The 25645-nt window shown below is 36.5% G+C and overlaps 1 protein-coding gene across 1 annotated transcript; it reads right to left on the bottom strand.

Annotated features, from left to right (window-relative positions):
* Window positions 1–11126: 11126 nt before the first annotated feature.
* Window positions 11127–25520, bottom strand: LOC144443226 (alpha-aminoadipic semialdehyde dehydrogenase-like). Its single transcript, XM_078132641.1, has 17 exons — window positions 25289–25520; window positions 22274–22393; window positions 21485–21565; window positions 20764–20887; window positions 19376–19508; window positions 18829–18873; window positions 18623–18700; window positions 18131–18188; window positions 17895–17976; window positions 17191–17285; window positions 16871–16955; window positions 16206–16312; window positions 14886–15002; window positions 14182–14279; window positions 13511–13584; window positions 12397–12472; window positions 11127–11872 (listed from the first exon to the last, which is right to left on the bottom strand). The coding sequence occupies exons 1-17, from the start codon at window positions 25475–25477 to the stop codon at window positions 11818–11820; spliced, it is 1617 nt and encodes a 538-aa protein (XP_077988767.1). The 5' UTR covers window positions 25478–25520; the 3' UTR covers window positions 11127–11817.
* Between the last annotated feature and the right edge of the window lie 125 nt (window positions 25521–25645).

The following is a 25645-nucleotide window of genomic DNA, read 5'->3' as shown; positions in this document are numbered from 1 at the left end:
TCTGTCTGTCTGTCTGTCTGTCTGTCTGTCTGTCTGTCTGTCGGTCGGTCGGTCGGTCGGTCGGTCGGTCGGTCTGTCGGCCGGCCGGCCGGCCTGCCTGCTTGCCTGCCTGCCTGCCTGCCTGCCTGCCTGTCTGTCTGTCTGTCTGTCTGTCTGTCTGTCTGTCTGTCTGTCTGTCTGTCTATGTATGTATGTATGTACATGCATGTATGTATGTATGTATGTATTTGTGTGTGTATATGTATGTATGTATGTATGTATGTGTCTGTCTGTCTGTCTGTCTGTCTGTCTGTCTGTCTGTCTGCCTGTCGACGTCTGTATAACTGTGAAATATACTATAGAAGTTTAAGTTATACCATCGGTACTACAAAAGTGACAAACTGTGCATGAGGATTTTACAGTACCCATTCAGTAGTGCATAAGATGTTTTCTTGGTTAAAGTTAAGCGTTTTCTTTAAAATCAAAATTGAGCTATTTTGCGAAGGAGCAAAGACATTGGATAAATGTTATTACTCCTCGGTTATATTTTTATTTTGTCATTTGCAGTATTGCTTGGAGGTCAAAAACACAATTATACCTTAGAGGCAATACAAATATCAACATTTAACTGTTTAGAAGAAACTGTACATACATTTTTGATGTAAATAGCACAGCGTGTGTTTAGGCATTTGTTTGTACGGTAAAAAGCTTTAATTGTCAACATTTCATGAGGTGGAACCATTAGTTATTCACTAATTGTTTCGCAGTAGCTCAACTATAAAACGTTTGTTTTATTTGCCTCACTAAGGGGCTTTGCATTATGCATACCTCGGACTGCATATGATTATTGTCACGGTACAGAGCTACCGCAAATATCAGACTATAACATTTCATCTTTCAAAAATACATACATACATACATACATACATACATACATACATACATACATACATACATACATACATACATACATACATACATACATACATACATGCGCACACACATACATACATACATACATACATACATACATACATACATACATACATACATACATACATACATACATACATACATACATACATACATACATACATACATACATACATACATACATACTAAATTAAAGATCCCAAAGAAAGACAATTTTGAATTATATTAATTTTGAATGCTCTGGAAGTTCATTCCATGGTACCAAGAGTATTATTAGAACAAAGATAAAATATCGGTACTGCTGTTGAACGAAAGAATCATTGTTGTTTATCCATGGATAGTTGTTTAAACCCCGACAGTTCTTTCAATTCTCCCACTAGGATATCCATCGTCTGATGCAAAGCTGGTAAAAATCGTACCATATACACATAGACTTGCGAGTTTATTTATTGGCATGGGCGACGATTGTTTTTGTTAAAGGCCCGTGTCATGACGGCTGGGATGAAGATTATCAGTAGTTTGACACAGCTACAAAAGAAGTTAATCCTTAATAAAAATTACCTTAATATTTAATCCTTATCACCCCACTAACAAGATAATACAATGTACCGATATCAATGCGGGAACCTTGGATGGAATCTTAGGCTTATAAAACTTGAAGTTTATAGAAATCTTTCAACTATAAATGGGAAGTGCGCCACCACAGGCAAATTAAATTTGTAACATTATTGTGAAAACTTATACCGACGACGTGTGTAATTTATTTACACAGACATTTTCATAATTTGACTGCACACGTATAAATAGCCGTCACAATAGTACGGGGATGCCACGCACATCTCCAAGTGTATCTGGTCCGTAGAGACGATCGATAACCATATATGCATAATTTATGAATGGACTAGGCGCCTGAATCAAAGCAATTATAATGGATTACTACGTTTAGCTGGACAAAAGTTTCCATCAAAGTATAAATTAATATCATATAGATATGGTGAATATACAATGAATTACATTGGGTTGTGTATGGCCTTCCGATCCGAAGGGCTAGGGATACATATCGAACTTGGAAATCCAGCTGAATGAAAACAACAATGGTTAGAGATTATTGATCTTTTAGATTTAATTAGCGTGACTAGTAGTCATCGACTGAGCACCTATGTGAAGCCTTTCATTGTTAACAATTTTAGAAAAACGTGTTTAAGTCGTATCCAAATCAACTATTGATCTTGCAAGCCTTTTCAATGAACTGTTACATCAACAGTTCTTGGCACCACTTACAGCATTGCTTTAATGGAAGAACAACTTTTTAATGTCTAAAGGTATACTGTGACAATTTGAATTTCTCGCAAATCAAATGCAATGACACCTTTAGTCTGGATGCCAACTGTGGTCTAACCACAGTCTGGTCAAAGTCCCCTCGATCAGCACAGAAAGTTGTTCATCTAGTCAGTGAACCCCAACTGCTAAAGTGACGTAAACAGCGTATAAGTAGCATCCTGATGAGCTGACAAATGTGCCATATTTGGACATTACATAACTGCCCCAATAAACACTAACTTTGTGAGGGACTGTTTTATTGGTTAGAATTTTGTCATGATGTTAATTGCATCTCAGGACTTCGAGAGCAACAGCTTTGACTAATTCCATGTAGGTTAATTAAACTGTGTGGTATTAGCCATTTCTTGTGAAGTTTAAACTTTTCAATTTCCAACACAACCAACTCTTGGCTTAGACTGTACTATGAGTGAAGGTATAAATCGAAACGATACTGTATAGGAACTAGACCATGACATATTAAACATGGAATAAATGCTGAACGAATATATGCCTGGTGGACTTCGAGTAATTTTTAATGATTTTCCATGATACTGCATTTAGTGACGAAATCGTCCACTGCGCTCAAATTACATCTACAAATCCAAGTTGTTTATCACACTGTGATCCACGCTTGTTAGAGTCTAACCAATGGTGACCCTTTAACAAAGGCGGTTTATTATTGTTGAATTACAGACTGCTGAGAATATTGTTTTTTCTTTCTTCTAAATTTGGATAAAATCGACGAATCGTTCAATTTTTGAGAATTTTGTAGTATACATCAGTTATAATGATGTTTTTTTTGTTTTGTTTTTTAGAGTTTTGCACGTAGCTAATTAATTATCATGTTTGAACATGCCTTGGGAGGTAGAATAACATACTAGTCTGTCTACTTACATGGGATTACATTTCATTATCATTTTGCTTCATGCTACTTCATATTTTGACTAAGTAGCATCAGAACTGCTTGCGGTTACTCAGATCTAACCTTGAACTAGGTCCATTATGATCTACTATTCACAATCAATCGAATGTTACAGGTAATACTGTGTCGCTGAATCCTTGGTGGTGGCAGTCCCAGGCGAAGCGGGGTACGCATGCTTGTTAGAAATTTCACGGAAAAGAGGGTGTTTTTCGTCGGTCATCTAGGTCCGTTGAATCATAAAAAAGGGGTACTTTTTTCAGATCACCCTCCGGGAATGGGAGTTGGGTGCCCTTTTTATACTCTCTCTCGGAAGAAACTTCCCGACGAAGGCCCGGAGACGAAGGTCCCGTACTTGCACTGAATCCTCGCGGCTAATGTTACTTCCCAGGAGTCAGTACACCATCGTGACGGCAAGTTTCTAAGCCCTGACTTGTCTCGGCATTTATATAGGCCTTATTAATCGCCGTCTCAAATCTTAATCTTCCTTTTACATGTAGTTCTCAATAGTGTTTATTACGGATAATATTTTAAAGGTAAATATAACCCTGTAATAATAGTATATGTATATCCTAGTCAACCATATTACAATGTCGTAAACACGCTAGCCTCTTTTACGGTGATATCTACGACGCCCCATTTGTCACAGAAGAAAAATAAGTTCTAGTTTTCGAGTATGATGAATTCAACCTGATAAAATATCATGCTTATTTTTCAATAATCACAGGACAAAAATACGAAAAACATGGTGAACCAGTTCAACTTTGCTTAGCAACATCGATTCTATATTTTCTAACGATTCCTAGTTATACGGCACCTAAACGTTGTTCAACTGTTGCTACGAACAGCATCATCTAAATTTAGTGTCGATCGATAAAATTGGTTAGTTATGAAACAGAACTCATTGTCTTATAACACCAAGTTAATATTTGTGGCTATGAAGACAGGTGTATGAATGACTGAGTATTGTACTAAAAATGTTTTGACAAAAACCTGAGTGCGGTGCCTAGGAGTACCCACTTATACATGTAATATGAACACACAGGTGTTCTATGTGAAGAGCATGATATATGTACACATGTAACACTATAAATGAACAGGTTATCCAGTTAATCGCACGTAAATTGGGAGATCTGCTAGGCCATGTACATCGTCAAATGTTTATAACTTTACTTCAAAGCTGTTGACGCCAACTTAAACATATACATGTACCAGCGTTCGTACAAAGTGCTGCGGGTATAGATAGTCGACTTCGTTACACGGTGAACTTTCATGGTCAAGCGAAGCGCAAAGCATTGCAAAAACATGTGTTTTCCCGATTTCTACAGATTCGAACTTTGATAAAGTAACTCAACACTCGCTAGTCAACGATAACACTTTTATTATATAGTGTCAGTACAGACCGGGGATGGTTTGCGACTCAAGTTACTGTTGCTACACAAATTTCAGCATTTTGGATCCTGTCGAGGAGGAAGACACATCGTCACCTGAAGAATATAACCGCGTAGTAGAAGATGTTGTAGTGTTACCATGGGTTAGACGAAGTTACATGGTTGCATATCTGTTGGTCATAGTGCTTGCTATAATTGGGAACTTAGCCGTGATCACTTCTGTGGCACGATACAAACATATGCGAACAGCCATGAACATCTACATCGTCAATTTGGCAATCTCTGATCTATTGGTGGTATTATTGGAGTGCCCGCTCGTTATGTTGCAATTCTTAGTACCCGGAGAATTCACCAACAACTTTTTCAGCGGACCCGTATGCACGGCAGCGTTTTTTGTTTGTGGTTTATTCGTTACAGCATCAGTGCTAACGTTGCTGTCACTGAGCATTGAGAGGTGGTGTTGCGTATTTTATCCCATACAGACCAGACTTTTCAGAACTCCATCTAGGGCAAAAGCTATCATCGTTTTTATTTGGACTACATCACTAATTCTAGCCTTGGGAAGATGTGTTCTGTTTGGATCAGTAAGTGAAGTGAACTGTACAACACCCGATGGTTTCAACTACCACGTAAATTATTGTTTGTCGAAGCAACGCAACCAGGATCCTGTTTACGCGCATGCGTATGCTGTCAGTGTCTTCATCCTGGTCTACGCATCTACTCTCTTCATCACAACTGTACTGTATATCAAAATTGCTGTACATCTTTGGGGGAAGTCCGGACATGATTTACAATTACAGAAAAGGGATCGTAACAAAAAGAACGTAATCAAAATGCTAGGTTGTGCTGTGATTGCCTTCCTTCTCTGTTATTCGAGTTATTTTTATGTTCAAACTTATTTCGTTTATTTTGGGATGTTTGAGAGAAACGGTTTTACTGTAATAGTCATTGCAACTTGGATGGGAGGGCTAAATGCACTCATCAATCCAGTTCTGTACGCTATCTTTGTCAGGAATTTTCGTGAATGTTTTCGTGATCTTTTCAGCTGTTATTGTGTACGTGGTGGTGACGATGCAAGGTTCGGTCGACGCCTATCGTCTGTGTCGTTCGGTGATAGATCTTTTATCCAGGTTCAGACATGGAGACGAAACAACAAATTCCAATCAAAGTACAGACCAAGATCAACGACAATATGAATATCTAAGATTCTGAGAATTTAAGAAACAAGGAAAGTTATATTCCCAACACGACACCATTATTCTAGTGGGGAACTTGATATGAGAATTGATTTAGTACATGTATCTCTGAAGTTAACATGTACAGTATTTGTACACTCTGGATCGATCTCCAGGCCACAAACAGATTGAAGATATATATGATAGTGACGTTAATGAACCACAAGTCGTTTTTTGTCACTTTTTTGCCTTGATTTTGTTATTTTTCAGAAGAAACAAGCCATTACACGTGTAGAGTGCATGCCTAAACTTCTACTTGTCCGTAAAAAATAAAACTTAGCTGTCCGTATCTCTGTTTGTCTGCTGAAGTGTACAGTAGGACGTGTAAGCTAAATCGCAGTAAAATCTAGATTGTTAGTAGTAACTGAATAGTGCCGAATGTACATCTGGAATATAATATTATCTAATTAGTTTGTTGACATCCAAACATGGCGAAATTTGATTAGTTGGTGTATTCAAAGTCGGTAAACAATGACCGTATGGTGCGGTAAGACATGAGAGAGAGAGAGAGAGAGAGTGCTCACTCTTCTCCGGTCGAAGCTCCGATCAACGGCGTCGTATCATGTATTTGCAACATTTGAGTGGTATAAATTCAGCGAAAGGACGGAATCAGGCACTCTGTTTGTATTTTGTGTTTTGTTAGAGGAGAAGATAGATAGAAAGAAATGGTAAAATAGGATTTTCAATTGGATGTTATTTTAATTAGAAGGAAATATCACCGAAGGATAGTGAAATAAACGTATTGTGAAACTAGTGTGGATACATTTCAGGTCAAGTTGTTCAACTTGTACTATGTTAGTATTGGTGTAAATAAAGCTGTTTATTCTCACACTAGTTTCGTGTCAATCCATCGCTTGAGTGTGCTTGTTTCTTTAATTAGGAGATTCCCTTTACATCGCCTAGTTGGGAATTGCGCCACCTGTATGTGTACAAGTCGCGTTAAATTCAATAAACTACTTCTAATAATTGTATTGAAATAACCTATATTTTAAACCCTATATATGTTTCTTATACTAAGTCCGAGTGATGGGACAACACGTACAACACCACTATCCTGTCCTCAAATAATTTACAACATAATATCAATTTGACAGACTGCCCTGAATGTGATATGCACGTATCTGGAGTGAATACAGTAAAACTATGATAATATACTAACTTACTAAGTTATCTTCATTTTCCTCGCTATATAATTTACCTCTCATGTGGAGAAGTCAAATTTTATATTTTGATCACCGGGATGTTTTTTTAGAAGACAATATATATGCATATCTATTGCAAAAATTTTCTACATTTACGTTTTTTTAGAAGGTCTAGTACAAATATTACCTGAAAATGTTAATTAAAACGAACTTACTTATTATAAGAACTTATGTTAAGACTACCTGTTAACTTTGCAAAGAATGTCACAAACATTAGATGAGAAATGATTAAGTTTCAACTACATATCAGTATTAGTTTTGTTTCAGAAAAACATACCAACCTAAATGAGTATTAAAATAACACAGTAGGCGTTTTAACAGATATTACTGTTCAATCGCTAACCTATGAATTTCAGAATCACACCCAAAGGTAATCTGTTTCACTTAAAAATGATAACTTTATTTCGTAAATTCCTTATTTCGAAGGAATTTTAAGTTAATTTTATGAAAGAGTATGTATTGTTTTACTGAAAGACAACAAAATGAGTTCCAGGAGTCACAGTGTTTATGAATCATTAGAACTCAGCAAGTCACAATAAATTACAATTAATAACGTTTTTTGTTTATTGTAACACTGCGAACCGTTAATTTTCTACACAGAGTTGTTCAAAATGTCTCACCCCCCCCCCCAAAAAAAAAAATTATAAATAAAAATTAAAAATAGAACCTACGTTTGTTCTGTTCACACGAACAACTATATTTTCCTTTATTCAGCTGAATTGAGAACCAACCAGGCAAGTCATATATTCAGCTGCCACTAAATCTATATTTTTGACAACACAACACAACACAACGTACCGATTTTATATAATTAACTTCAAGATTAATATTTAACTGAAAGAAATGACGATTTCCTCATATAAGGCTTATATTTGAATATGTAAGAGGACCCATAGCACAGGTATTAAAATTTCAGCTACAAAAAACCCCATCAGTAACGGGATTCCGAAAAAAATACAAAAGGTTCAACAATTCTTGGTTGATGAAGTGCTTCGCCAAATCAGAAATCTCTGTGTAAAAGAAGGGTTGTAGCCGTAGCTGAAAGCAGAAATACAAGTATCGCTACTATACTGGGTAAAATTTTCATCACACGCTCCATCCCATGCTACTTATAATTTACATGTAACAATGTTTTCCCCAAGTACAGATACAAGTCCATGTATAACTAGTTTTTACGTTTTACATTGTCGATTTGCGCAATATATGAAACCCCTGTTCTCTGATTACCACTGTCTTATCGATGGAGATATAGGGATCTGAAATCCCTGGTCTCTGATTACCACTATCTTATCGATGGAGATATAGGGATCTGAAACCCTCAGTATCTGATTGCCACTATCTTATCGATAGAGATATAGGGATCTGAAACCCCTGGTCTCTGATTACCACTATCTTATCGATGGAGAGATAGGGATCTGAAACCCCTGGTATCTGATTACCACTATCTTATCGATGGAGATATAGGGATCTGAAACCCCTGGTATCTGATTACCACTATCTTATCGGTGGAGATATAGGGATCTGAAACCCCTGGTATCTGATTGCCACTATCTTATCGATGGAGATATAGGGATCTGAAACCCCTGGTATCTGATTACCACTATCTTATCGATGGAGATATAGGGATCTGAAACCCCTGGTCTCTGTTTACCACTATCTTATCGGTGGAGATATTTGGATCTGAAACTCCCGTCTCTGACTATCACTATCTTATCGACGGAGATATAGGGATCTGAAACCCCTGGTATCTGATTACCACTATCTTATCGATGGAGATATAGGGATCTGAAACCCCTGGTCTCTGTTTACCACTATCTTATCGGTGGAGATATTTGGATCTGAAACTCCCGTCTCTGACTATCACTATCTTATCGATGGAGATATAGGGATCTGAAACCCCTGGTATCTGATTGCCACTATCTTATCGATGGAGATATAGGGATCTGAAACCCCTGGTATCTGATTGCCACTATCTTATCGGTGGAGATGTAGGGATCTGAAACCCCTGGTCTCTGATTACCACTATCTTATCGATGGAGATAAAGGGATCTGACCCCCCCCCCCCCCCGTATCTGATTACCACTATCTTATCGATGGAGATAAAGGGATCTGAAACCCCCCGGTATCTGATTGCCACTATCATATCGATGGAGATATAGGGATCTGAAACCCCTGGTATCTGATTACCACTATCTTATCGGTGGAAATATAGGGATCTGAAACCCCTGGTCTCTGATTACCACTATCTTATCGATGGAGATATAGGGATCTGAAACCCCTGGTCTCTGATTACCACTATCTTATCGATGGAGATAAAGGGATCTGACCCCCCCCCCCCCCGTATCTGATTACCACTATCTTATCGATGGAGATAAAGGGATCTGAAACTCCTGGTATCTGATTACCACTATCTTATCGGTGGAGATATAGGGATCTGAAACCCCTGGTCTCTGATTACCACTATCTTATCGATGGAGATATAGGGATCTGAAACCCCTGGTCTCTGATTACCACTATCTTATCGATAGAGATATAGGGATCTGAAACCCCCCGGTATCTGATTGCCACTATCATATCGATGGAGATATAGGGATCTGAAACCCCTGGTATCTGATTACCACTATCTTATCGTTGGAAATATAGGGATCTGAAACCCCTGGTATCTGATTACCACTATCTTATCGATAGAGATATAGGGATCTGAAACCCCCCGGTATCTGATTGCCACTATCATATCGATGGAGATATAGGGATCTGAAACCCCTGGTATCTGATTACCACTATCTTATCGGTGGAAATATAGGGATCTGAAACCCCTGGTCTCTGATTACCACTATCTTATCGATGGAGATATAGGGATCTGAAACCCCTGGTCTCTGATTACCACTATCTTATCGATGGAGATATAGGGATCTGAAACCCCTGGTATCTGATTACCACTATCTTATCGATGGAGATATAGGGATCTGAAACATCTTCTTGTTTTTAAGGAAATTGACAATCTTTTAATTTCTCATAGAGTTAACACACTATTGAGTGGCCATATTGGATTCTAAAATGGCTTGATTTTGATCACATTTTGACCTTTGTTTTAAAAGTTTATACAGTCACCCTGAGTTTTCTTGAAGAAAGTAACACCAAATTTATTTTTTGTGAGGCATATTTACAACTTTTTCTATATTTCAGTCAAACTGTAATCCGATATTAAATATCCTACATTGGCATTTAATCATAAACGATGTTGGACTAGTAATGTTGATTTAGAAGTATCTGGCAAGTTGCCAATAAATAAAGATGATTATATAGTGGGACCATCTGCCATGACCAAGTGGATGAAATAACAATACAACTGATGAAATCTGGGGCTAAAAATAAATCAGTAGAGTATTATTCTGAACACATGGTTATTATTCAATGACATTATATTTATGAATATACATGTAAACGACATTTATGCTAATAGACTTGCCATATTAGACTAGCCATGAGCTATAACACTGCTCATATTGTCAATAGGGGTATGCCAATTGATGGACAACTTTCGTAGGTAAATTTGTGGACATGGTGCTTTGAAACTGACTCAATGGCAGACTGTAAGATACATCGTGTTGTTAAGACCTATGAGGATCCTGAGTGGTTGCTGATATCATGGCATGAATGTTGTATTATCTTACAGCCCAACTCAAAGGTTGCATGCTAACAAGTATATCAATGTGTTGTCTTTGTACCAAGTTTGAATATATATTGTGCATGCAAGTTGAAATTAATTGACTCTCTCCTCTCTCTCTGATATATATCTGCTCACACTTCTTAAATGCTTTGCAATCTGATACACATATACCTCTGAACTATGGCCTCAACCCCCCCCCCCCACCTGACATAAATCTCATTCTGCTCACTCTACAGAGCACCTATTGCTAGTATGATGGCAAGTACCCCCCCCCCCCCCCCAACTCTCTATATAAGGTATATCTTGATTATATGAGAGCCATTACAACCCTTCCCCTCTCCTTGATCTGTATATATCCCATTCTGCTCACCCCCACCCCCACCCCCCACACACACAAGGCATGGCTTGCTATTGTGAGGGCCATGACGAAATCAAAGACACAAGTTTACCAAACTTTACTTCTTTATTTATTGCCTACACTAGACTATGAAAACATATCTGTTTGACAAAAATTTGATATCGACATCTTAATCTTATTAAAAGGCAGATTAGGTATTTAATGTAGAGAGTATGCTTGAAGTATTCCAAATCCAATGTTATCATGGTAACCATCGCAAAACTGTAAACAGATTAGACCATAATTTGATGTCCCATTTCTTGAAAATCACGGCAGCACAAAACACATCAGAATTTCCAAATCCCAAAAATTACTATGTCATTTGATTTTGAAAATATATTTCTTCCTCAATATAATTTGTTCAATTGACACATTCATATGCAAGGATCTGATATTCATAATAAAAAAATAGACCATCACTGGCTTCTTTAAGCATTCTTCAAAAGAAATGTAAAAGAGAGCACCATTTATTTCATCCTTGTCATGAACTTGGTCCATGCATGGGAGAACTATATATATATAGTTACACTATTGAGAATAAAATACAGAGTACATACATGCGGAACATCTGAACAAACAATAAAAATTAAAGTAAAACCCATTCAAAACGGAGATATTAACCAGCTTCCTTAAACTTTATGGTTACTATGGTAACGACATGTTCATGTCATCGGCCAACCTTAAATATAGCATGTTTTATCTGCGACTTGTGAAATAAATGTTGTCTGTAGAACAAACTGCTGTCTTCAGTGCGTTGAATTATTCCTTGATTTATTCAAATTTGATGCCTTGGGACAATGGGAGATCCTTACTGTAGTTAATGGTGCTGTCAAACAAACAAACAAAGATGAAATTAAGGTCAAAGGTTGCAGAATTAGAGACAATGTTTCACATTAGTGTAACTGTGAACTCTTCCATTACATCTGCAATATATTATGCTTTGAGTTGATTGGTCAAATACAGTCATGTGATTGTGAAGGTATATAGTTCAAATTTGATGTTATTTCTCAGTGTTACCAAAATCATAAAATGTGAATATTTTATGAAGAGGGACTCATTAACATAAACTCATAATATTTCTTCTCTGCAAGTCTCGCTTTTCTTTCATCATAACAATTATATCCACAACTAAATTCTGGTATGCTGCAAGTGTTTGTGAAACTGTACTAGAGGCAGCCATCTTGCGAAATAACCTTGCCATTAAAGAATTTACATATCCAAGGTATGATTGGTTAAAATGCAAACAGTCCATTCTGATTGGATGAGGACTGATCATTCAAATTTGCATATTGAGACTTTGATTGGTTAAAATTGAGAATAGTCCATTCTGATTGGCTAACCATGACTTACCATGTGGCTCTTCTCATATACTGCTTCCAGGAATCACTACCTGACTCTCTGCCACCTCCAGTATGCTTCTCGCCACCTGATGAAGTGTAATGTCAGTTAGAATATTCACATCAAATAGATGTAAATTAGACGATTAGAAAAATATCATGTGGTAGTTACTAACTAGACTTTGAACAATTTGAATTTAAAAGTACACCTTTTTATAATGTTTATTATAGGTTGCTGGTTGGGTAAAATATAAATGTTACAGCAGACAGTCTGTAATCTAGATATGGCTTAGTGTCAACATGCTAAAACTAGTTATTAGTTGACAAGAAACACACACACACACACACAGGCACGCACGCACGCACACACACACACACACACACAGAAAATGTTTGAAATATTTGAAGGTTAAAATGAGGCGTGGAACATTTCATTTTAAATCACAAAAAAAATTGGTTTGTTATTCTTGCATAAAGGTGCTCAGTTTGCAGCATATTTTTTTTTCTTTCACTTTCATTATTTCAAGATAAAATACAGATGACAAAGTTTGAATTGAAAGATTCGTCATTGTTTGTGCTGATATAACCACTTGCTAAACAGTAGCAATGTAGAAAGTAGTGGTTACATAAGCTAAAAGATAAATCATTCATGGTTGATGGAATGCTACATTTTCAAACAGCGCCCTCAGTGGTGGGAAATTTCAATTGCAGAAATGTTTTCTCCTCAAATTGGGAGATTTGGGATTGGGAAATTACTAGGATATAAAATCTACATTCTCACTGTTATTACATGTAGCATAGAAACATATGCATATGACTGAAATTGGTTAAAGTCATAATTTTTCACTGTAAATATGCTTTTCAATACTTCAAACATGAAATGAATGTATTAAAAACACATTTACCAACACAGATACGAGATAGATTTTCATTTGAAGATAACTTCAAACAATTTGTTTGAAATACAAACTTGGAAATAGTTTTTCTGAAATTTTTTACTGCATACTTTAGTCTATGAAAAAAGATCAACCTACTATTGCATTTGGACAAAAAGAATTATTTTGACACAACATCTTAAGTTTAATGATACTAAATGCAAAGAAATGTATAATGAGAGATAAACATACCAAATGCTCCACCAATTTCAGCTCCACTGGTTGGAATATTGACATTAATTATACCACAGTCTGATCCTTTAGGTCTGTCAATCAAGAATGTCAGATGCTGGTTTAGCTTTCATCAAATAACGAAAGATATATTCACTAAAAATTGTTTAGGTACTTGTAAAAAGACAATGAATCTGTTAATTAGTGGTCAATTTTATTTCTATGTAGTGGTAAGTTTAAATTTTGACCGAAGGCTCAGTTTTGAATCTGTCACCATGTTAAAACTGTACTAGTTGTAACTTGATTATCATTTTTCGATCAGACAATAATATTTGCTGAGAATTGTTAAAATACCAATAATTAGACATTGAACATGTTAATCAGTGGTCAATATTAGCCCTGAGCAGTACTTTTGATATATAGCTCATACATGTGTCTTCATGATTCTTCTCTTGATGGTTGATGCCCTCATTAATAACTCAGTCAAAACATAACACCAATGCCTGGGTACAAAGTATGGTTAGCCAAAAATTATGGTACAATGTACAAGGTATGGAACTCTGTGCAAATTTTACCAGATTTCCACCTTTCTCTTACTAGGGTTCTAAAACCTTAGCAAAATACACTTCATCACAATGTACTGTATAACATGGAGAAATACTAAAGTCTACAAATATAGAGAATCAACATACCCCAACCACTTGAAGACTCTTGTCACATCTTTGGTAAACAAACTACTGGAAAGACCTTGTTTGACTCCATTGTTCATACTGATAGCTTCATCTAAAGACTGAACAAAGTGGGAATACAATGTATGGTATTAATATTATACATCCTGATAATAGATATTATATCCACCATGTCATACAGCATATACTGTAAATCCACAATTTTTTGCTAAAGTCATATTTTGCATATTTCGTTGGAAAACAAAAACACAAAATTGAGTTGTGACTAAAATGCCTTTTTGTACATAAACAATATCCCAGACTTAGTATTCAATTCATAAAAATTAGTCTTTGAGATCTAGTTGAAGACTGCAAAATTGCAAAATTTTAGTAAAAGGAATATTTTTTAGCTGACAAATGACTAAGAATTTTAAGGGTAGCTGTATTGCAGGTACAAGAATCTGAAGCCCACACCATTCACCAATAACTGTGGCTAGAATTAATTTGTGAAAATATTTCCTGCATGCACAGTTTCATCTGTCATCAGTTTTTCTATTTCTGCCTTTACAAGCATATAAACAAAACTATTAATCACTTTGTATTCAACACCACAAAAATGGTCATGTGACCGTGTATTGACAAATCACAATATGGAAAATGTGTTAGGTGTGTTACAATAAAACACTCACTGAGTAAAATCATCCCATCATGTATTATGCATCTCTTACCTTTGTCTTAAGAAGGTATGTGATAGGGACAAATGTCTCACGTGTCACAAGCTCAGAATCATGGGCTAGTCCAGATACAAGGGTAGGTTCTACAAAGAATCCTGGCCTTTGAATCACCTGTGAGACAACACATACAGGGAAAAATACAAGTGTTATACATCTATATTCAGTGTGGTGTTAGATAACAAACATTGGCCATCACTAGACAGATGTTATACAGAAAGAATTACCATGATGATGCAGTCATATACTTACATTACCACCACACTCCATACAATCACCAGCTACAGGCATATACTTACTTTGTCACCACACTATACAATTACCAGCTGTAGTCATATACTTACATTGCCACCACTCTATACAATTACCAGCTGTAGTCATATACTTACATTGCCACCACTCTATACAATTACCAGCTGTAGTCATATACTTACATTGCCACCACTCTATACAACCACCAGCTGCAGTCATATACTTACATTGCCACCACACTATATACAACCATCAGCTACAGGCATATACTTACATTGCCACCACACTCTAGACAACCATCAGACACAGGCATATACTTACATTGCCACCACACTCTAGACAACCACCAGACACAGGCATATACTTACATTGCCACCACACTCTATACAACCACCAGCTGCAGTCATATACTTACATTGCCACCACACTCTATACAACCACCAGACACAGGCATATACTTACATTGCCACCACACTCTATACAACCACCAGCTGCAGTCATATACTTACATTGCCACCACACTCTATACAACCACCAGCTGCAGGCATATACTTACATTGCCACCACACTATATACAACCATCAGCTACAGGCATATACTTACATTGCCACCACACTATATACAACCATCAGCTACAGGCATATACTTACATTGCCACCACACTATATACAACCATCAGCTACAGGCATATACTTACATTGCCACCACACTATATACAACCATCAGCTACAGGCATATACTTACATTGCCACCACACTCTAATACAACCACCAGCTAGTCATATACTTACATTGCCACCACACTCTAATACAACCACCAGCTAGTCATATACTTACATTGCCACCACACTCTAATACAACCACCAGCTAGTCATATACTTACATTGCCACCACACTATATACAACCATCAGCTACAGGCATATACTTACTTTGCCACCACACTCTAGACAACCACCGACACAGGCATATACTTACATTGCCACCACTCTACACAACCACCAGCTGCAGTCATATACTTACATTGCCACCACTCTACACAACCACCAGCTGCAGTCATATACTTACATTGCCACCACACTCTATACAACCACCAGCTGCTTTAATCTCAGCTATAGTTTTTGTATACAGATCTACACCTTGTTGGCTTTGTAAAGGTCCATACAGAATTCCATCTGTGGGTAAAGAACAAGAAACAACAAATTTGAAAACAGTATCATTATTAACTAACAGCAATAGATCTCACATCAAATGTGTCTTTAAATGTTTCCCTGTGGTGACCATAGCAACACATAGTGTCCTCTAAATGAAGACAAACATTTTTGTTGAGGGTCACAATGATAAAAAGTGCTTTTTGTTGTGAATCACTACAAAGTCAGGGACAAGTGAACACCACATTTTGGTAAAGGCGACCACACTTAATTCTATTTTTCTCACTATAAACATCTTAAAAGTGATAGGTCGGACATGTTGAAAGTCAGTTAAAAGTTTAAAAAGTTTAATAAATTGTACATGTTGACAATACTTTCACTCTGCAATTGCACTTTCAAGCTTTGAATGACTTAGAAATGTTGAAAAGTCTGAAGGAAACTTTGAACCATTTGATTTAGTAAAGTTCTCAAATTTTTGACAGATCACATCAGGTTTAGTATAAAGTCACCCAGTCAGCAAAGTTGGACAAAGTATGAGGTCAAACACTCACAAAAGTATACATAATTCAAATTAGTAAATACCTTCCAATGGATCTCCAATTCTGATTTGTCCATATGCCTTCGTCAATCTACCTACAACTTCATCATACACTGACTCATGCAGTATCTAAAAGGAAATTTTTTGTTTTAATTTTTAAAAAAACATCATTTTCATTTGATTAATTCATGCAAAAGTATCAAATTCTAAGTTTTACCACATACTACAAGAGTTTCCAAATAGCAAACACACTTTTATCAGGTAAAACCCAAGTTATTTGAATGTCACTTCACTTTTCGGTCAGTTTTTAACTTCCCTCCTGACACAAATATCATGAAACTGAGAAAACCACACGGAAACTTACCACACGTCTAGTTGTAGTACATCTCTGTCCAGCTGTTCCTGCACAGGCAAACAATGCTGATGTCACTACCATGTCCAAGTCAGCATCTTCCAAAACTAAGAAGAATACAACACAATATACTTTATTATTCTCACAGGGAGAAACTACAAAAAAACATCATCAGACCACAAATTTCCTTTCCTAAAGATCCCTTATTCCTACTAAATTAACTGCTTAATCTAAGCAATACACTTCAGGAGAATTGACAGTTCTTGTTATAAAACATGGCTTTAATTTCTTAGTCTTAAGAGTAACATTTTGCCTGTTCAGGTTGACAGGCATTGTCAAACTGTCTATTTGCTGGGGTCATAGCAGTTATACCATCTTTTTGACCACATAATTGTCACTATGCCGTCAAGTGGTAAAGCCAGGAAATGGAGAGTTTGAGAGAGCCTGTCAGGCAAAACATCACTTGTAAGTTACACCTTTGGTTGTGTAATAAGCACAATTTATTACTACGATTTTAATACTAATTTGATGAAGGCATTTTAAGGATTCTAAGAAGAGTGTTGTTTCCATCCTTGCCTTCGGGGGTATCATGATTTTACAATGATGAACCCTAAAAACATTGTTCTAAGTGTAAAAATGCTGGTCAAAACATGTATTCAAGATTTAACCTTGATATGAATGGAATGGAGAACCCTTGACAATTCAAGACAACTTACCAATAATGGCATTATTGCCTCCAAGTTCAAGGATGGACTTCCCAAATCTCTCTTGGACCATCACACCCACTTTCTGTCCAACCTGTTGGCAAATTATTGCAACTATCAACATTTTGACAAATAATAATGTCTATTTTTTGCCACATGGGTACGCTGTACATATATGAAAATTGTGCAAATCCTGTCAAGTGTTTATATGGTATTTAAAACCTGGTTAATTGAGATTATAAACTTACTGCTGTGCTTCCGGTGAATGACAACAGTGGTAGTCTTTCATCTTTGGCCATGGCAGTTCTGTATAGAGAAATGAATAATATTAGAGTTCGCAGGAAGGAGACAGGAAAACAAGCAGTTTTGGTTACCAGCTACAGGAAACACTGTATTATTTTAGCATAAAAAGCTGACAAAAATATTCAAATCCTTCACACTCAAAACTAGTATTTCATTACAAAGACTTTACTGTATGTGTTTCTCTTGAGTAAACAATGGAAATTTTCAAATTTTACAGCTGATAATTTCACACATTACAATAAGGAGTATTAAAATTCAAAATTAATGTTTTGGGTTTTTTTTACTTCCAAGGAGGACATGGTTTGAAATTGCCAGACTTTAAAGAATTTTCCAGGAGTCTTTTTTAAATTCCAGGACTGAAGAACTTTCCAGGAGTGGATTTTAAAATCCAGGACTTTCCCTGAGTGACTTTATGATAACCATTTATGAAGACTTACCCTACATCAGCGCCAGCAGATACAAGAGTACACACAGCTGGAGGTACATTATTTGCTTCTAATACAGATATCATGATTCTGGAATAGAAGAAATGGTTTTTTGAAGTAAGGTTGCAGGATTTTAAAAGAAAATTAGAAAAGCTCATTTCATAACGAAAACAATCTACAGATAATCAACACTACACAATAAACAAATGAATACTTACTTCTGGATGGCAATAGTAGATAATGGAGTAGAAGGTGCTCCTTTCCTACAAAAATGAATGCAGATATACTGACCAATCATATCTTTATCCTTAAATATGGCATCAGGTTAGTAAAACATAGTAATAAATAGTTCTTGTATCACGACTAAGGGGTCTAATTACTTACAAGTTCAAGTTGACTGGCTTTGTTTGACTATCCGTTAGCTGGTTTTATTACTAGGTGGCAGAGTGGTATTGACATGATTGTGGACATCAAAAGTCAAGGGGTCAACAGCATGACCTCACGACCAGGGATGTGGGGCATACAAATTACATTATCTCTACGATCACATCATTGCCACTATGCCACCTAGTGATAAAGCAAGCAAATGGATAGTCTGACAAAGCCTATCTCTGGTAAGTACTTAATAGTAACAGATATGGCAAGTACTTACAACTGTACCAAAGACAAGTAACAGACACACTAAGTACTTACCAGACACAAGTAACAGAAAAGGTAAGTACTAATCAGAGACAAGTCATAGACTGTCACATGGTAGGCACTTACCAGAGACAGGTATTTCCACAAACCATTGCAATGGAAGCATTCCATCCATACACAGCTACAGGAAAGTTGAAGGCAGTAATGATGCCAACCACACCAAGGGGATTCCAATTTTCCATCAGGGCATGGCCGGGACCTTTAAATAGAAGCTGCTATGTAACTATCACTACACTTTTCAAAATGTGAGACTGATGTGTTCAATGCTGTGTGCCAAACTTGTTACTTCAACATAAAATGTAATGTATGTTATTTAGAGAATTATGTTCAACTGTAGTCATAAAATGTCTTACAATAATGAGTTTGCAACAAATTTAATGACACGTTTTCAATGTCAGTGTTTCACCTTTCTCTCTTCAATCCTATAGAGCTGGTAGGACTTTAGGCTAGGTCAAAACTTTTCATCCTAATAAGAGGTCTCAATATCATTTTTTTGTTGATGGGACTAAGTACTCTAACTGCCACAAGAAAATCCTGCATTGTTCCAAGGAAGAATCTATGATTTGAACAGCGTGTTCAGAAGATGGTAGGTACTCTGACAAGATCACTTTCAACACACTACAACAGAAACTAACTAGCATTTTGTTGTAAAATGTTGACATTAATCTATCAATGGACATCAATGTGATTACACACACAGTGTACATTTTCTGAGACTTTCAATGTTATTATATCTTCATTATATTGGCATAATCCGGGCACTGTTAGTATCATCCATTTGCCTATAAGATCTATTACAAGCACTTTTGGTTTGTTTGTGTATATCTTAGCTTGTCGAAACTACAGGTGCTGCTGTCATATAGATGGAGAAGTTTAGCTTGTTGAAACCACAGATGTCGCTGTCATATAGATGGAGAAGTTTAGCTTGTTGAAACCACAGATGTCACTGTCATATACCGGAGAAGCTTAGCTTGTTGAAACCACAGATGTCGCTGTCATATACCGGAGAAGCTTAGCTTGTTAAAACAAAGGATGCCACTGTCATACAGCTAGAGAAACTTAGCTTGTCAAAACCATGGATGCCACTGTCATATACTAGAGAAGCTTAGCTTGTCGAAACCACGGATGCCACTGTCATACAGCTAGAGAAACTTAGCTTGTCACAACTACAGGTGCCACAGTCATATACTGATATAGCTAGAGAAGATTAGCTTGTTGAAACCACTGATGCCACTGTCATATAGCTAGAGAAGCTTAGCTTGTCGAAACCACTGATGCCACTGTCATATAGCTAGAGAAGCTTAGCTTGTCAAAACCACTGATGCCACTGTCATATAGCTAGAGAAGCTTAGCTTGTCGAAACCACTGATGCCACTGTCATATAGCTGGAGAAACTTAGCTTGTCACAACTACAGGTGCCACAGTCATATAGTTGGACAAGTTTTCATACTTACGCTCTGAAGGAAGGACTCTTCCTCCAAACATTCTGGATAAACCCACAGCATAGTCACAAACATCAATAAATTCTTGAACTTCACCTTCACCTTCTGGTAAGATCTTACCAACTTCTAGTGCTTCCTACGGTGAGAAACAAGACTCTCTGTATTACATTATATAAATTACTGTAAACCTGCATATTTTCACGACTAGAAAATTTTGCGATTTTACAGTCTTCATGTAGTTCACAAAGATTAATTTTCACTAATAACCATACTGGTACATTGCATTATGCAGAAATATATATTTTCGCTACTACTTATTTTTGCGTTTTTGTTTTGTAGTGAAATTAGCGAAAATAAATCTTACGCGAACATTTCCAGTTTTACAGTATGTATACGGTATGAAGTACAAACACAATAGGACACCATAAACACCACTATACAGCAAACACATGCAGGTTTACAAAGACTTTATACATTCACACAAATAAATGCTGTGTTGTTGATACATATGCATCCTATATTGTGGTTCCCACCTCACCGTTTCAAGACTTTGCTATTTTCTTCTTGTCGAAATGTTCATGAAATTTCTGAAAGTTGTTCATGTTAATGAGTAAATCCCAAACTGTTAGAATGATGTAAATAATGTGTGAGTATTTGTCCTGATGAATAGGTGAGAAGAGGTCTTGTAGGCTGTCCTGGCAATGATAAGACAAAAAGTTGTAAGCATACTTACCAGTTTGCCAAGGAGATGTTTCTTTTCTCTTAATGCATGACCAATCTGACGAACAATCTCTCCTCTATGAGGACCAGGGATCTATGAAACAACAGTTTAGTGTGAGTGTATGCATTTTAGCAATGAACCAATTTAGCTGTAACAATTTTTGCATGATATATAAGTCATCTTCATATTAGAATCACTTTGACTGGGGTAAAGCTTGAGTAAGTTTTAGTATTAAAGACAGATTTATTTATTGTGAATTATGAATTATGAATCAGTACATTATACACAAAAGTGATATGGCTATAAGTACATTTAAGGGGACTGCCACTCCAGGAAATAAAGGCATTTTTATAAACTATGGGTTCTGGAGAATAATTTTATGATCTGCATCACCTACAATTACTTGTGATTTCAGAGAGAAGCATCAAGTTGATTAATTGGATATCTTTGCTGTCGGCCAATGAATCATGGGAGTCATCAGAAATAATATATTCATGGTTGAACTATGAATAATCATTAATCCTGAGTGCTTACTCCCTTCAGTATAAACATCTATATATATAATATTTGTCATTGCAGGTACTGTACAGTGGACCTGTGGTATACATTATCAGAATCACTGGATAATGGAAAGCAATACATCACAGCTTAGTATTCTCAGAGTATTTGTCACTGTAGGTACTCTGTACAGTGGACCTGTGGCATACATTCAATTGACGTTAGGTGTACAACATGGTCTAATATTCTGACATATTTGAACTAATCTCTCATAATTTCAAAACCAAAATTATCTGACTTTACCTCAGCAAAAGTCTGCCATGCTTCTCTGCAGTTGACAATGGCTTTATTGTAGTCTTCCACAGTACCCTGTCGAACTCTGGCAATAGGCAGACCATTGGTTGGACACACACTTTCAACGTACTGAAAGATGTACACAGAATGACAGATTAGTGGTATTTGATAGGTCACTACAAAAGAACTACATATAAAACTTTTTTAATGCTATGTTCAATGGCAATACACACACTTTTCCTATGCAAGAAGTGTAGAAGTCGAATACAAATTGTTTTACAAATCAATATATTTCCCATATTTGAATGGCAATACGCATGAGTACACCATGTAAATGAAGCTCTCATGTACAACAGTGAAGTCATGATGGGCGAATGGTTAGAGTAGCCGGCTTGGAATCTGCAGGGTGCAGGTTCGAGCCCCATCAATGCCATTTGTTTCTGAGTTGATGCCTTAGTCAACGCAGGTGTATAATTGGGGACCTGGTAGGATAGAGGTTGCAATGTGAATGCTCTAATTCTATGCGCTTATAAAGGCTGCAATGGATTGCATGCTCCCCAGGGAGTTGAGGAAGTATTATGGGCAGTTGTGCTGCTATAGATCCAAGTCTTAGGGGTAATAATTATAAAGTGCTTTGAGCACCCAGACTGGGTGGGAAAGCACTATATAAGAACCAACATTATTATTGGTACATGTAAGCACATGAATCGACATTTACGAGTACTGGTAGAAGCATGAAATTTATTAATATAAACATTTATTTTGGTTTTTACAAATACAAATATGTAAATTAACTAACCAGGGTTTGAATTTAATGTATGTTTGGTAGTCAGATTTAGTCATATGAATTGTTTCAGCTGTAGTTTTCAGTTGATTTCCATTGGGGTAATAGAATACAACCTTATAAATTTGATAATCAAGATACAATGTTTAGTAGTAGCTTATTGTTCTAGACTACTGCTAATTTGGTAGTCTCGATACAATATTTAATACTAATAGTAGTCTACATCATGTACATATGTGTGCCCTGGACTACTGCTAAGTTGGTAGTCTAGAGACAATATTTAGTACTACCGTAATAGTAGTCTTAGTGTGCCCTGGACTACTGTTGAATTCAAGCCCTGCCAATGAAAACATGAATATTATGAATACAAATGATTTTATTAATATTGTAACACATGTCATTAAATTATAGACATTTCCATGAAAACGACACTGTAGATAATTTATGAACTTCTTATACAACAACCTCAGAAATCAGTTATCTAGATAGTTTATCTTCTGTCACAATTTGTACAAGTCTTCTACAGTCTGGAATTATTTAGTTTCTATGACACTATGTATATGGTAGACTGTCAAGAGTCTTCTTGACTTTTTTTGTAATTTATCTTTAACCCCTTCAATACTGAAACATTCCCACCAAAATTGTTTGGACAAAATTCTTGTTTTATGTAAGTTTTTGGCATATATCAACTTCATTTTAGACTGGAATTAATATAAAGAAATGTTACTTCCTAATAAAGTACTATTATTGTAATTATGAAAATATTCATATAAATTGGGTCCCCATATTATTTAAAACTTGTCTCTAGTCATGAAAGGGTTAATACTATTGTCACTGAATTAAACATGGTGTGCACTGGACGTTCTATGAAGTCAAGATGACTGTCCTAACCCACCAGACTTTCATTTCTATGAATATTCATGAGCGCCCTCATTTATGGAACATCTAACCTGGATGTCTGGTTAACCACTGCACTAGGGGACGTTTGAGGAGATAGTGCATATGCTACATTATATTTTATGTGTTCGAATCCTCAGTGAGTAGTGCACATTCTGTATTATGCATTGTACATCCTGACTATTATATTGTACACTATAGATTATGTATGTGCACACAATTAGTATTTAAATAAAACATATTTCAGAAGGTTTTTTTAGGAATATGACAAAGTATAATCTGCATCTGAATACAGACTATGTATAACTTATAAGGCTGTACACTAGACTATGTCATGCACAGAATAATCAATGACCTTGACTTGTACAACAAATACTGAACTGAACTTTTAAAAATAACACTGGCTATATAGTATCTGAATTCAGAAAATGACCATTTGTGATCAACAACAAAATTTAATGAAAAATCCACAAAATTCATTGGTTGCTATGTGCATGTGTTACATAACGTGGACTGTTCACTGAATTCATAGGTTTTTTTTTTACATGTAACATAAATCCTCTATCTTCACTGTTTTGTAGTAATTTATGTGATAGGTTATTTATTCAGTAGGTAATCGGTCAAACCTGGGCAGGTATGTATTTTCTGAAACCAACTTATGGTATATCTTTTGATATGAATAGCATACAGTATTATCTCTATTGAATAGGATTGCAATACAGAATAATAGAAAAATCAAAATTGTAATTTTATTGCATGGGGTAGGGGATGGGCACTGGGTCAGAGGGCCCTGACACATCTTCAAGTTCAACCAACTCTTTGGCCCAAGTCCTGAGGAATTTTGAGCACCCCTGCATAGCACTTACTATCTGAATAACAAAGAATGCTTGTCCTTCGAATTGAAAGGGGAGTATAGAGTTTCAAAACGTCCCCTTAGGGCATAGACCAGGGTCTATGCTTAGGGTATAACCAGTGAATCACTGGCAAGACACGCGTTTTGATCTACACCACGTTATTCTTCAAAAAGTGTTGTGTGGTACTTTGACTGTTTGAGGTTGACATTAAATCGCAATAAATAAATAAATTTAAGTTCATGTTATACCTCTCGAACAACTGTAAGAGTGTAAGTTGTAAACTTTTGTTATGTAAATTGTACTCAAGACAAGACAACGTGACTGACTGGGTGGTTAAATGGTTGTATCGGACGGTTCGCACGCGGTTATATATTATGACGTACATCATAATGCCCACCATTGCAATTTGCACAGGTGACCATATCCAGAATAATAAAATATCGAACCTTAGCCGTACGGTACAGCGGTACGCTACACTAATTTAATTACCTCTCCATTTGCTTGCCACTGGCCGTGAAACACTCCATCATTTTCTTTCTGTAGGCCAAGGTCTTTCAACCATGTATACTTTGGATCGTCTATGAGATAACCAGTGCCGCTTGCCATCTTTCTGACTTGAAATGACTGCTTCAAGCTGACAGATGTCCGACTAGCGCGCAGCAATGTAATACGCCACATGGTTGTACAGCTCTTGAGGGTGTAGCGGTGTATATTGAATCGCATGTGGTACAGAATCCGCATTCAAATGCGCCCTCAAACATCAAAAGAGTTCGTGCTGCATGCTGCTTGTGGCGTGTGTGGAGTTGAAGACATGCATTGCTATGCTATGTGTTGTTTCCGAAAAAT

The sequence above is a fragment of the Glandiceps talaboti genome, chromosome 12 (assembly GCF_964340395.1).
Source record: "Glandiceps talaboti chromosome 12, keGlaTala1.1, whole genome shotgun sequence".
NCBI lineage: Eukaryota > Metazoa > Hemichordata > Enteropneusta > Spengelidae > Glandiceps > Glandiceps talaboti.
The sequence above is the reverse complement of the archived record's forward strand: the minus strand, read 5'-3'. Positions and strand labels throughout refer to the sequence as shown.

Excerpts from the sequence above, each read along its gene's own strand:
- LOC144443226 (XM_078132641.1), bottom strand. The coding sequence starts at position 25,477 with ATGTGGCGTATTACATTGCTGCGCGCTAGTCGGACATCTGTCAGCTTG. Across the intron at positions 16,956-17,190 it reads GTACTACAACTAGACGTGTG|ATACTGCATGAGTCAGTGTA; the intron begins GTAAGTTTCCGT and ends ATTTCCTTTTAG. Across the intron at positions 16,313-16,870 it reads AATTGGAGATCCATTGGAAG|ATGGAATTCTGTATGGACCT; the intron begins GTATTTACTAAT and ends CTTTACCCACAG.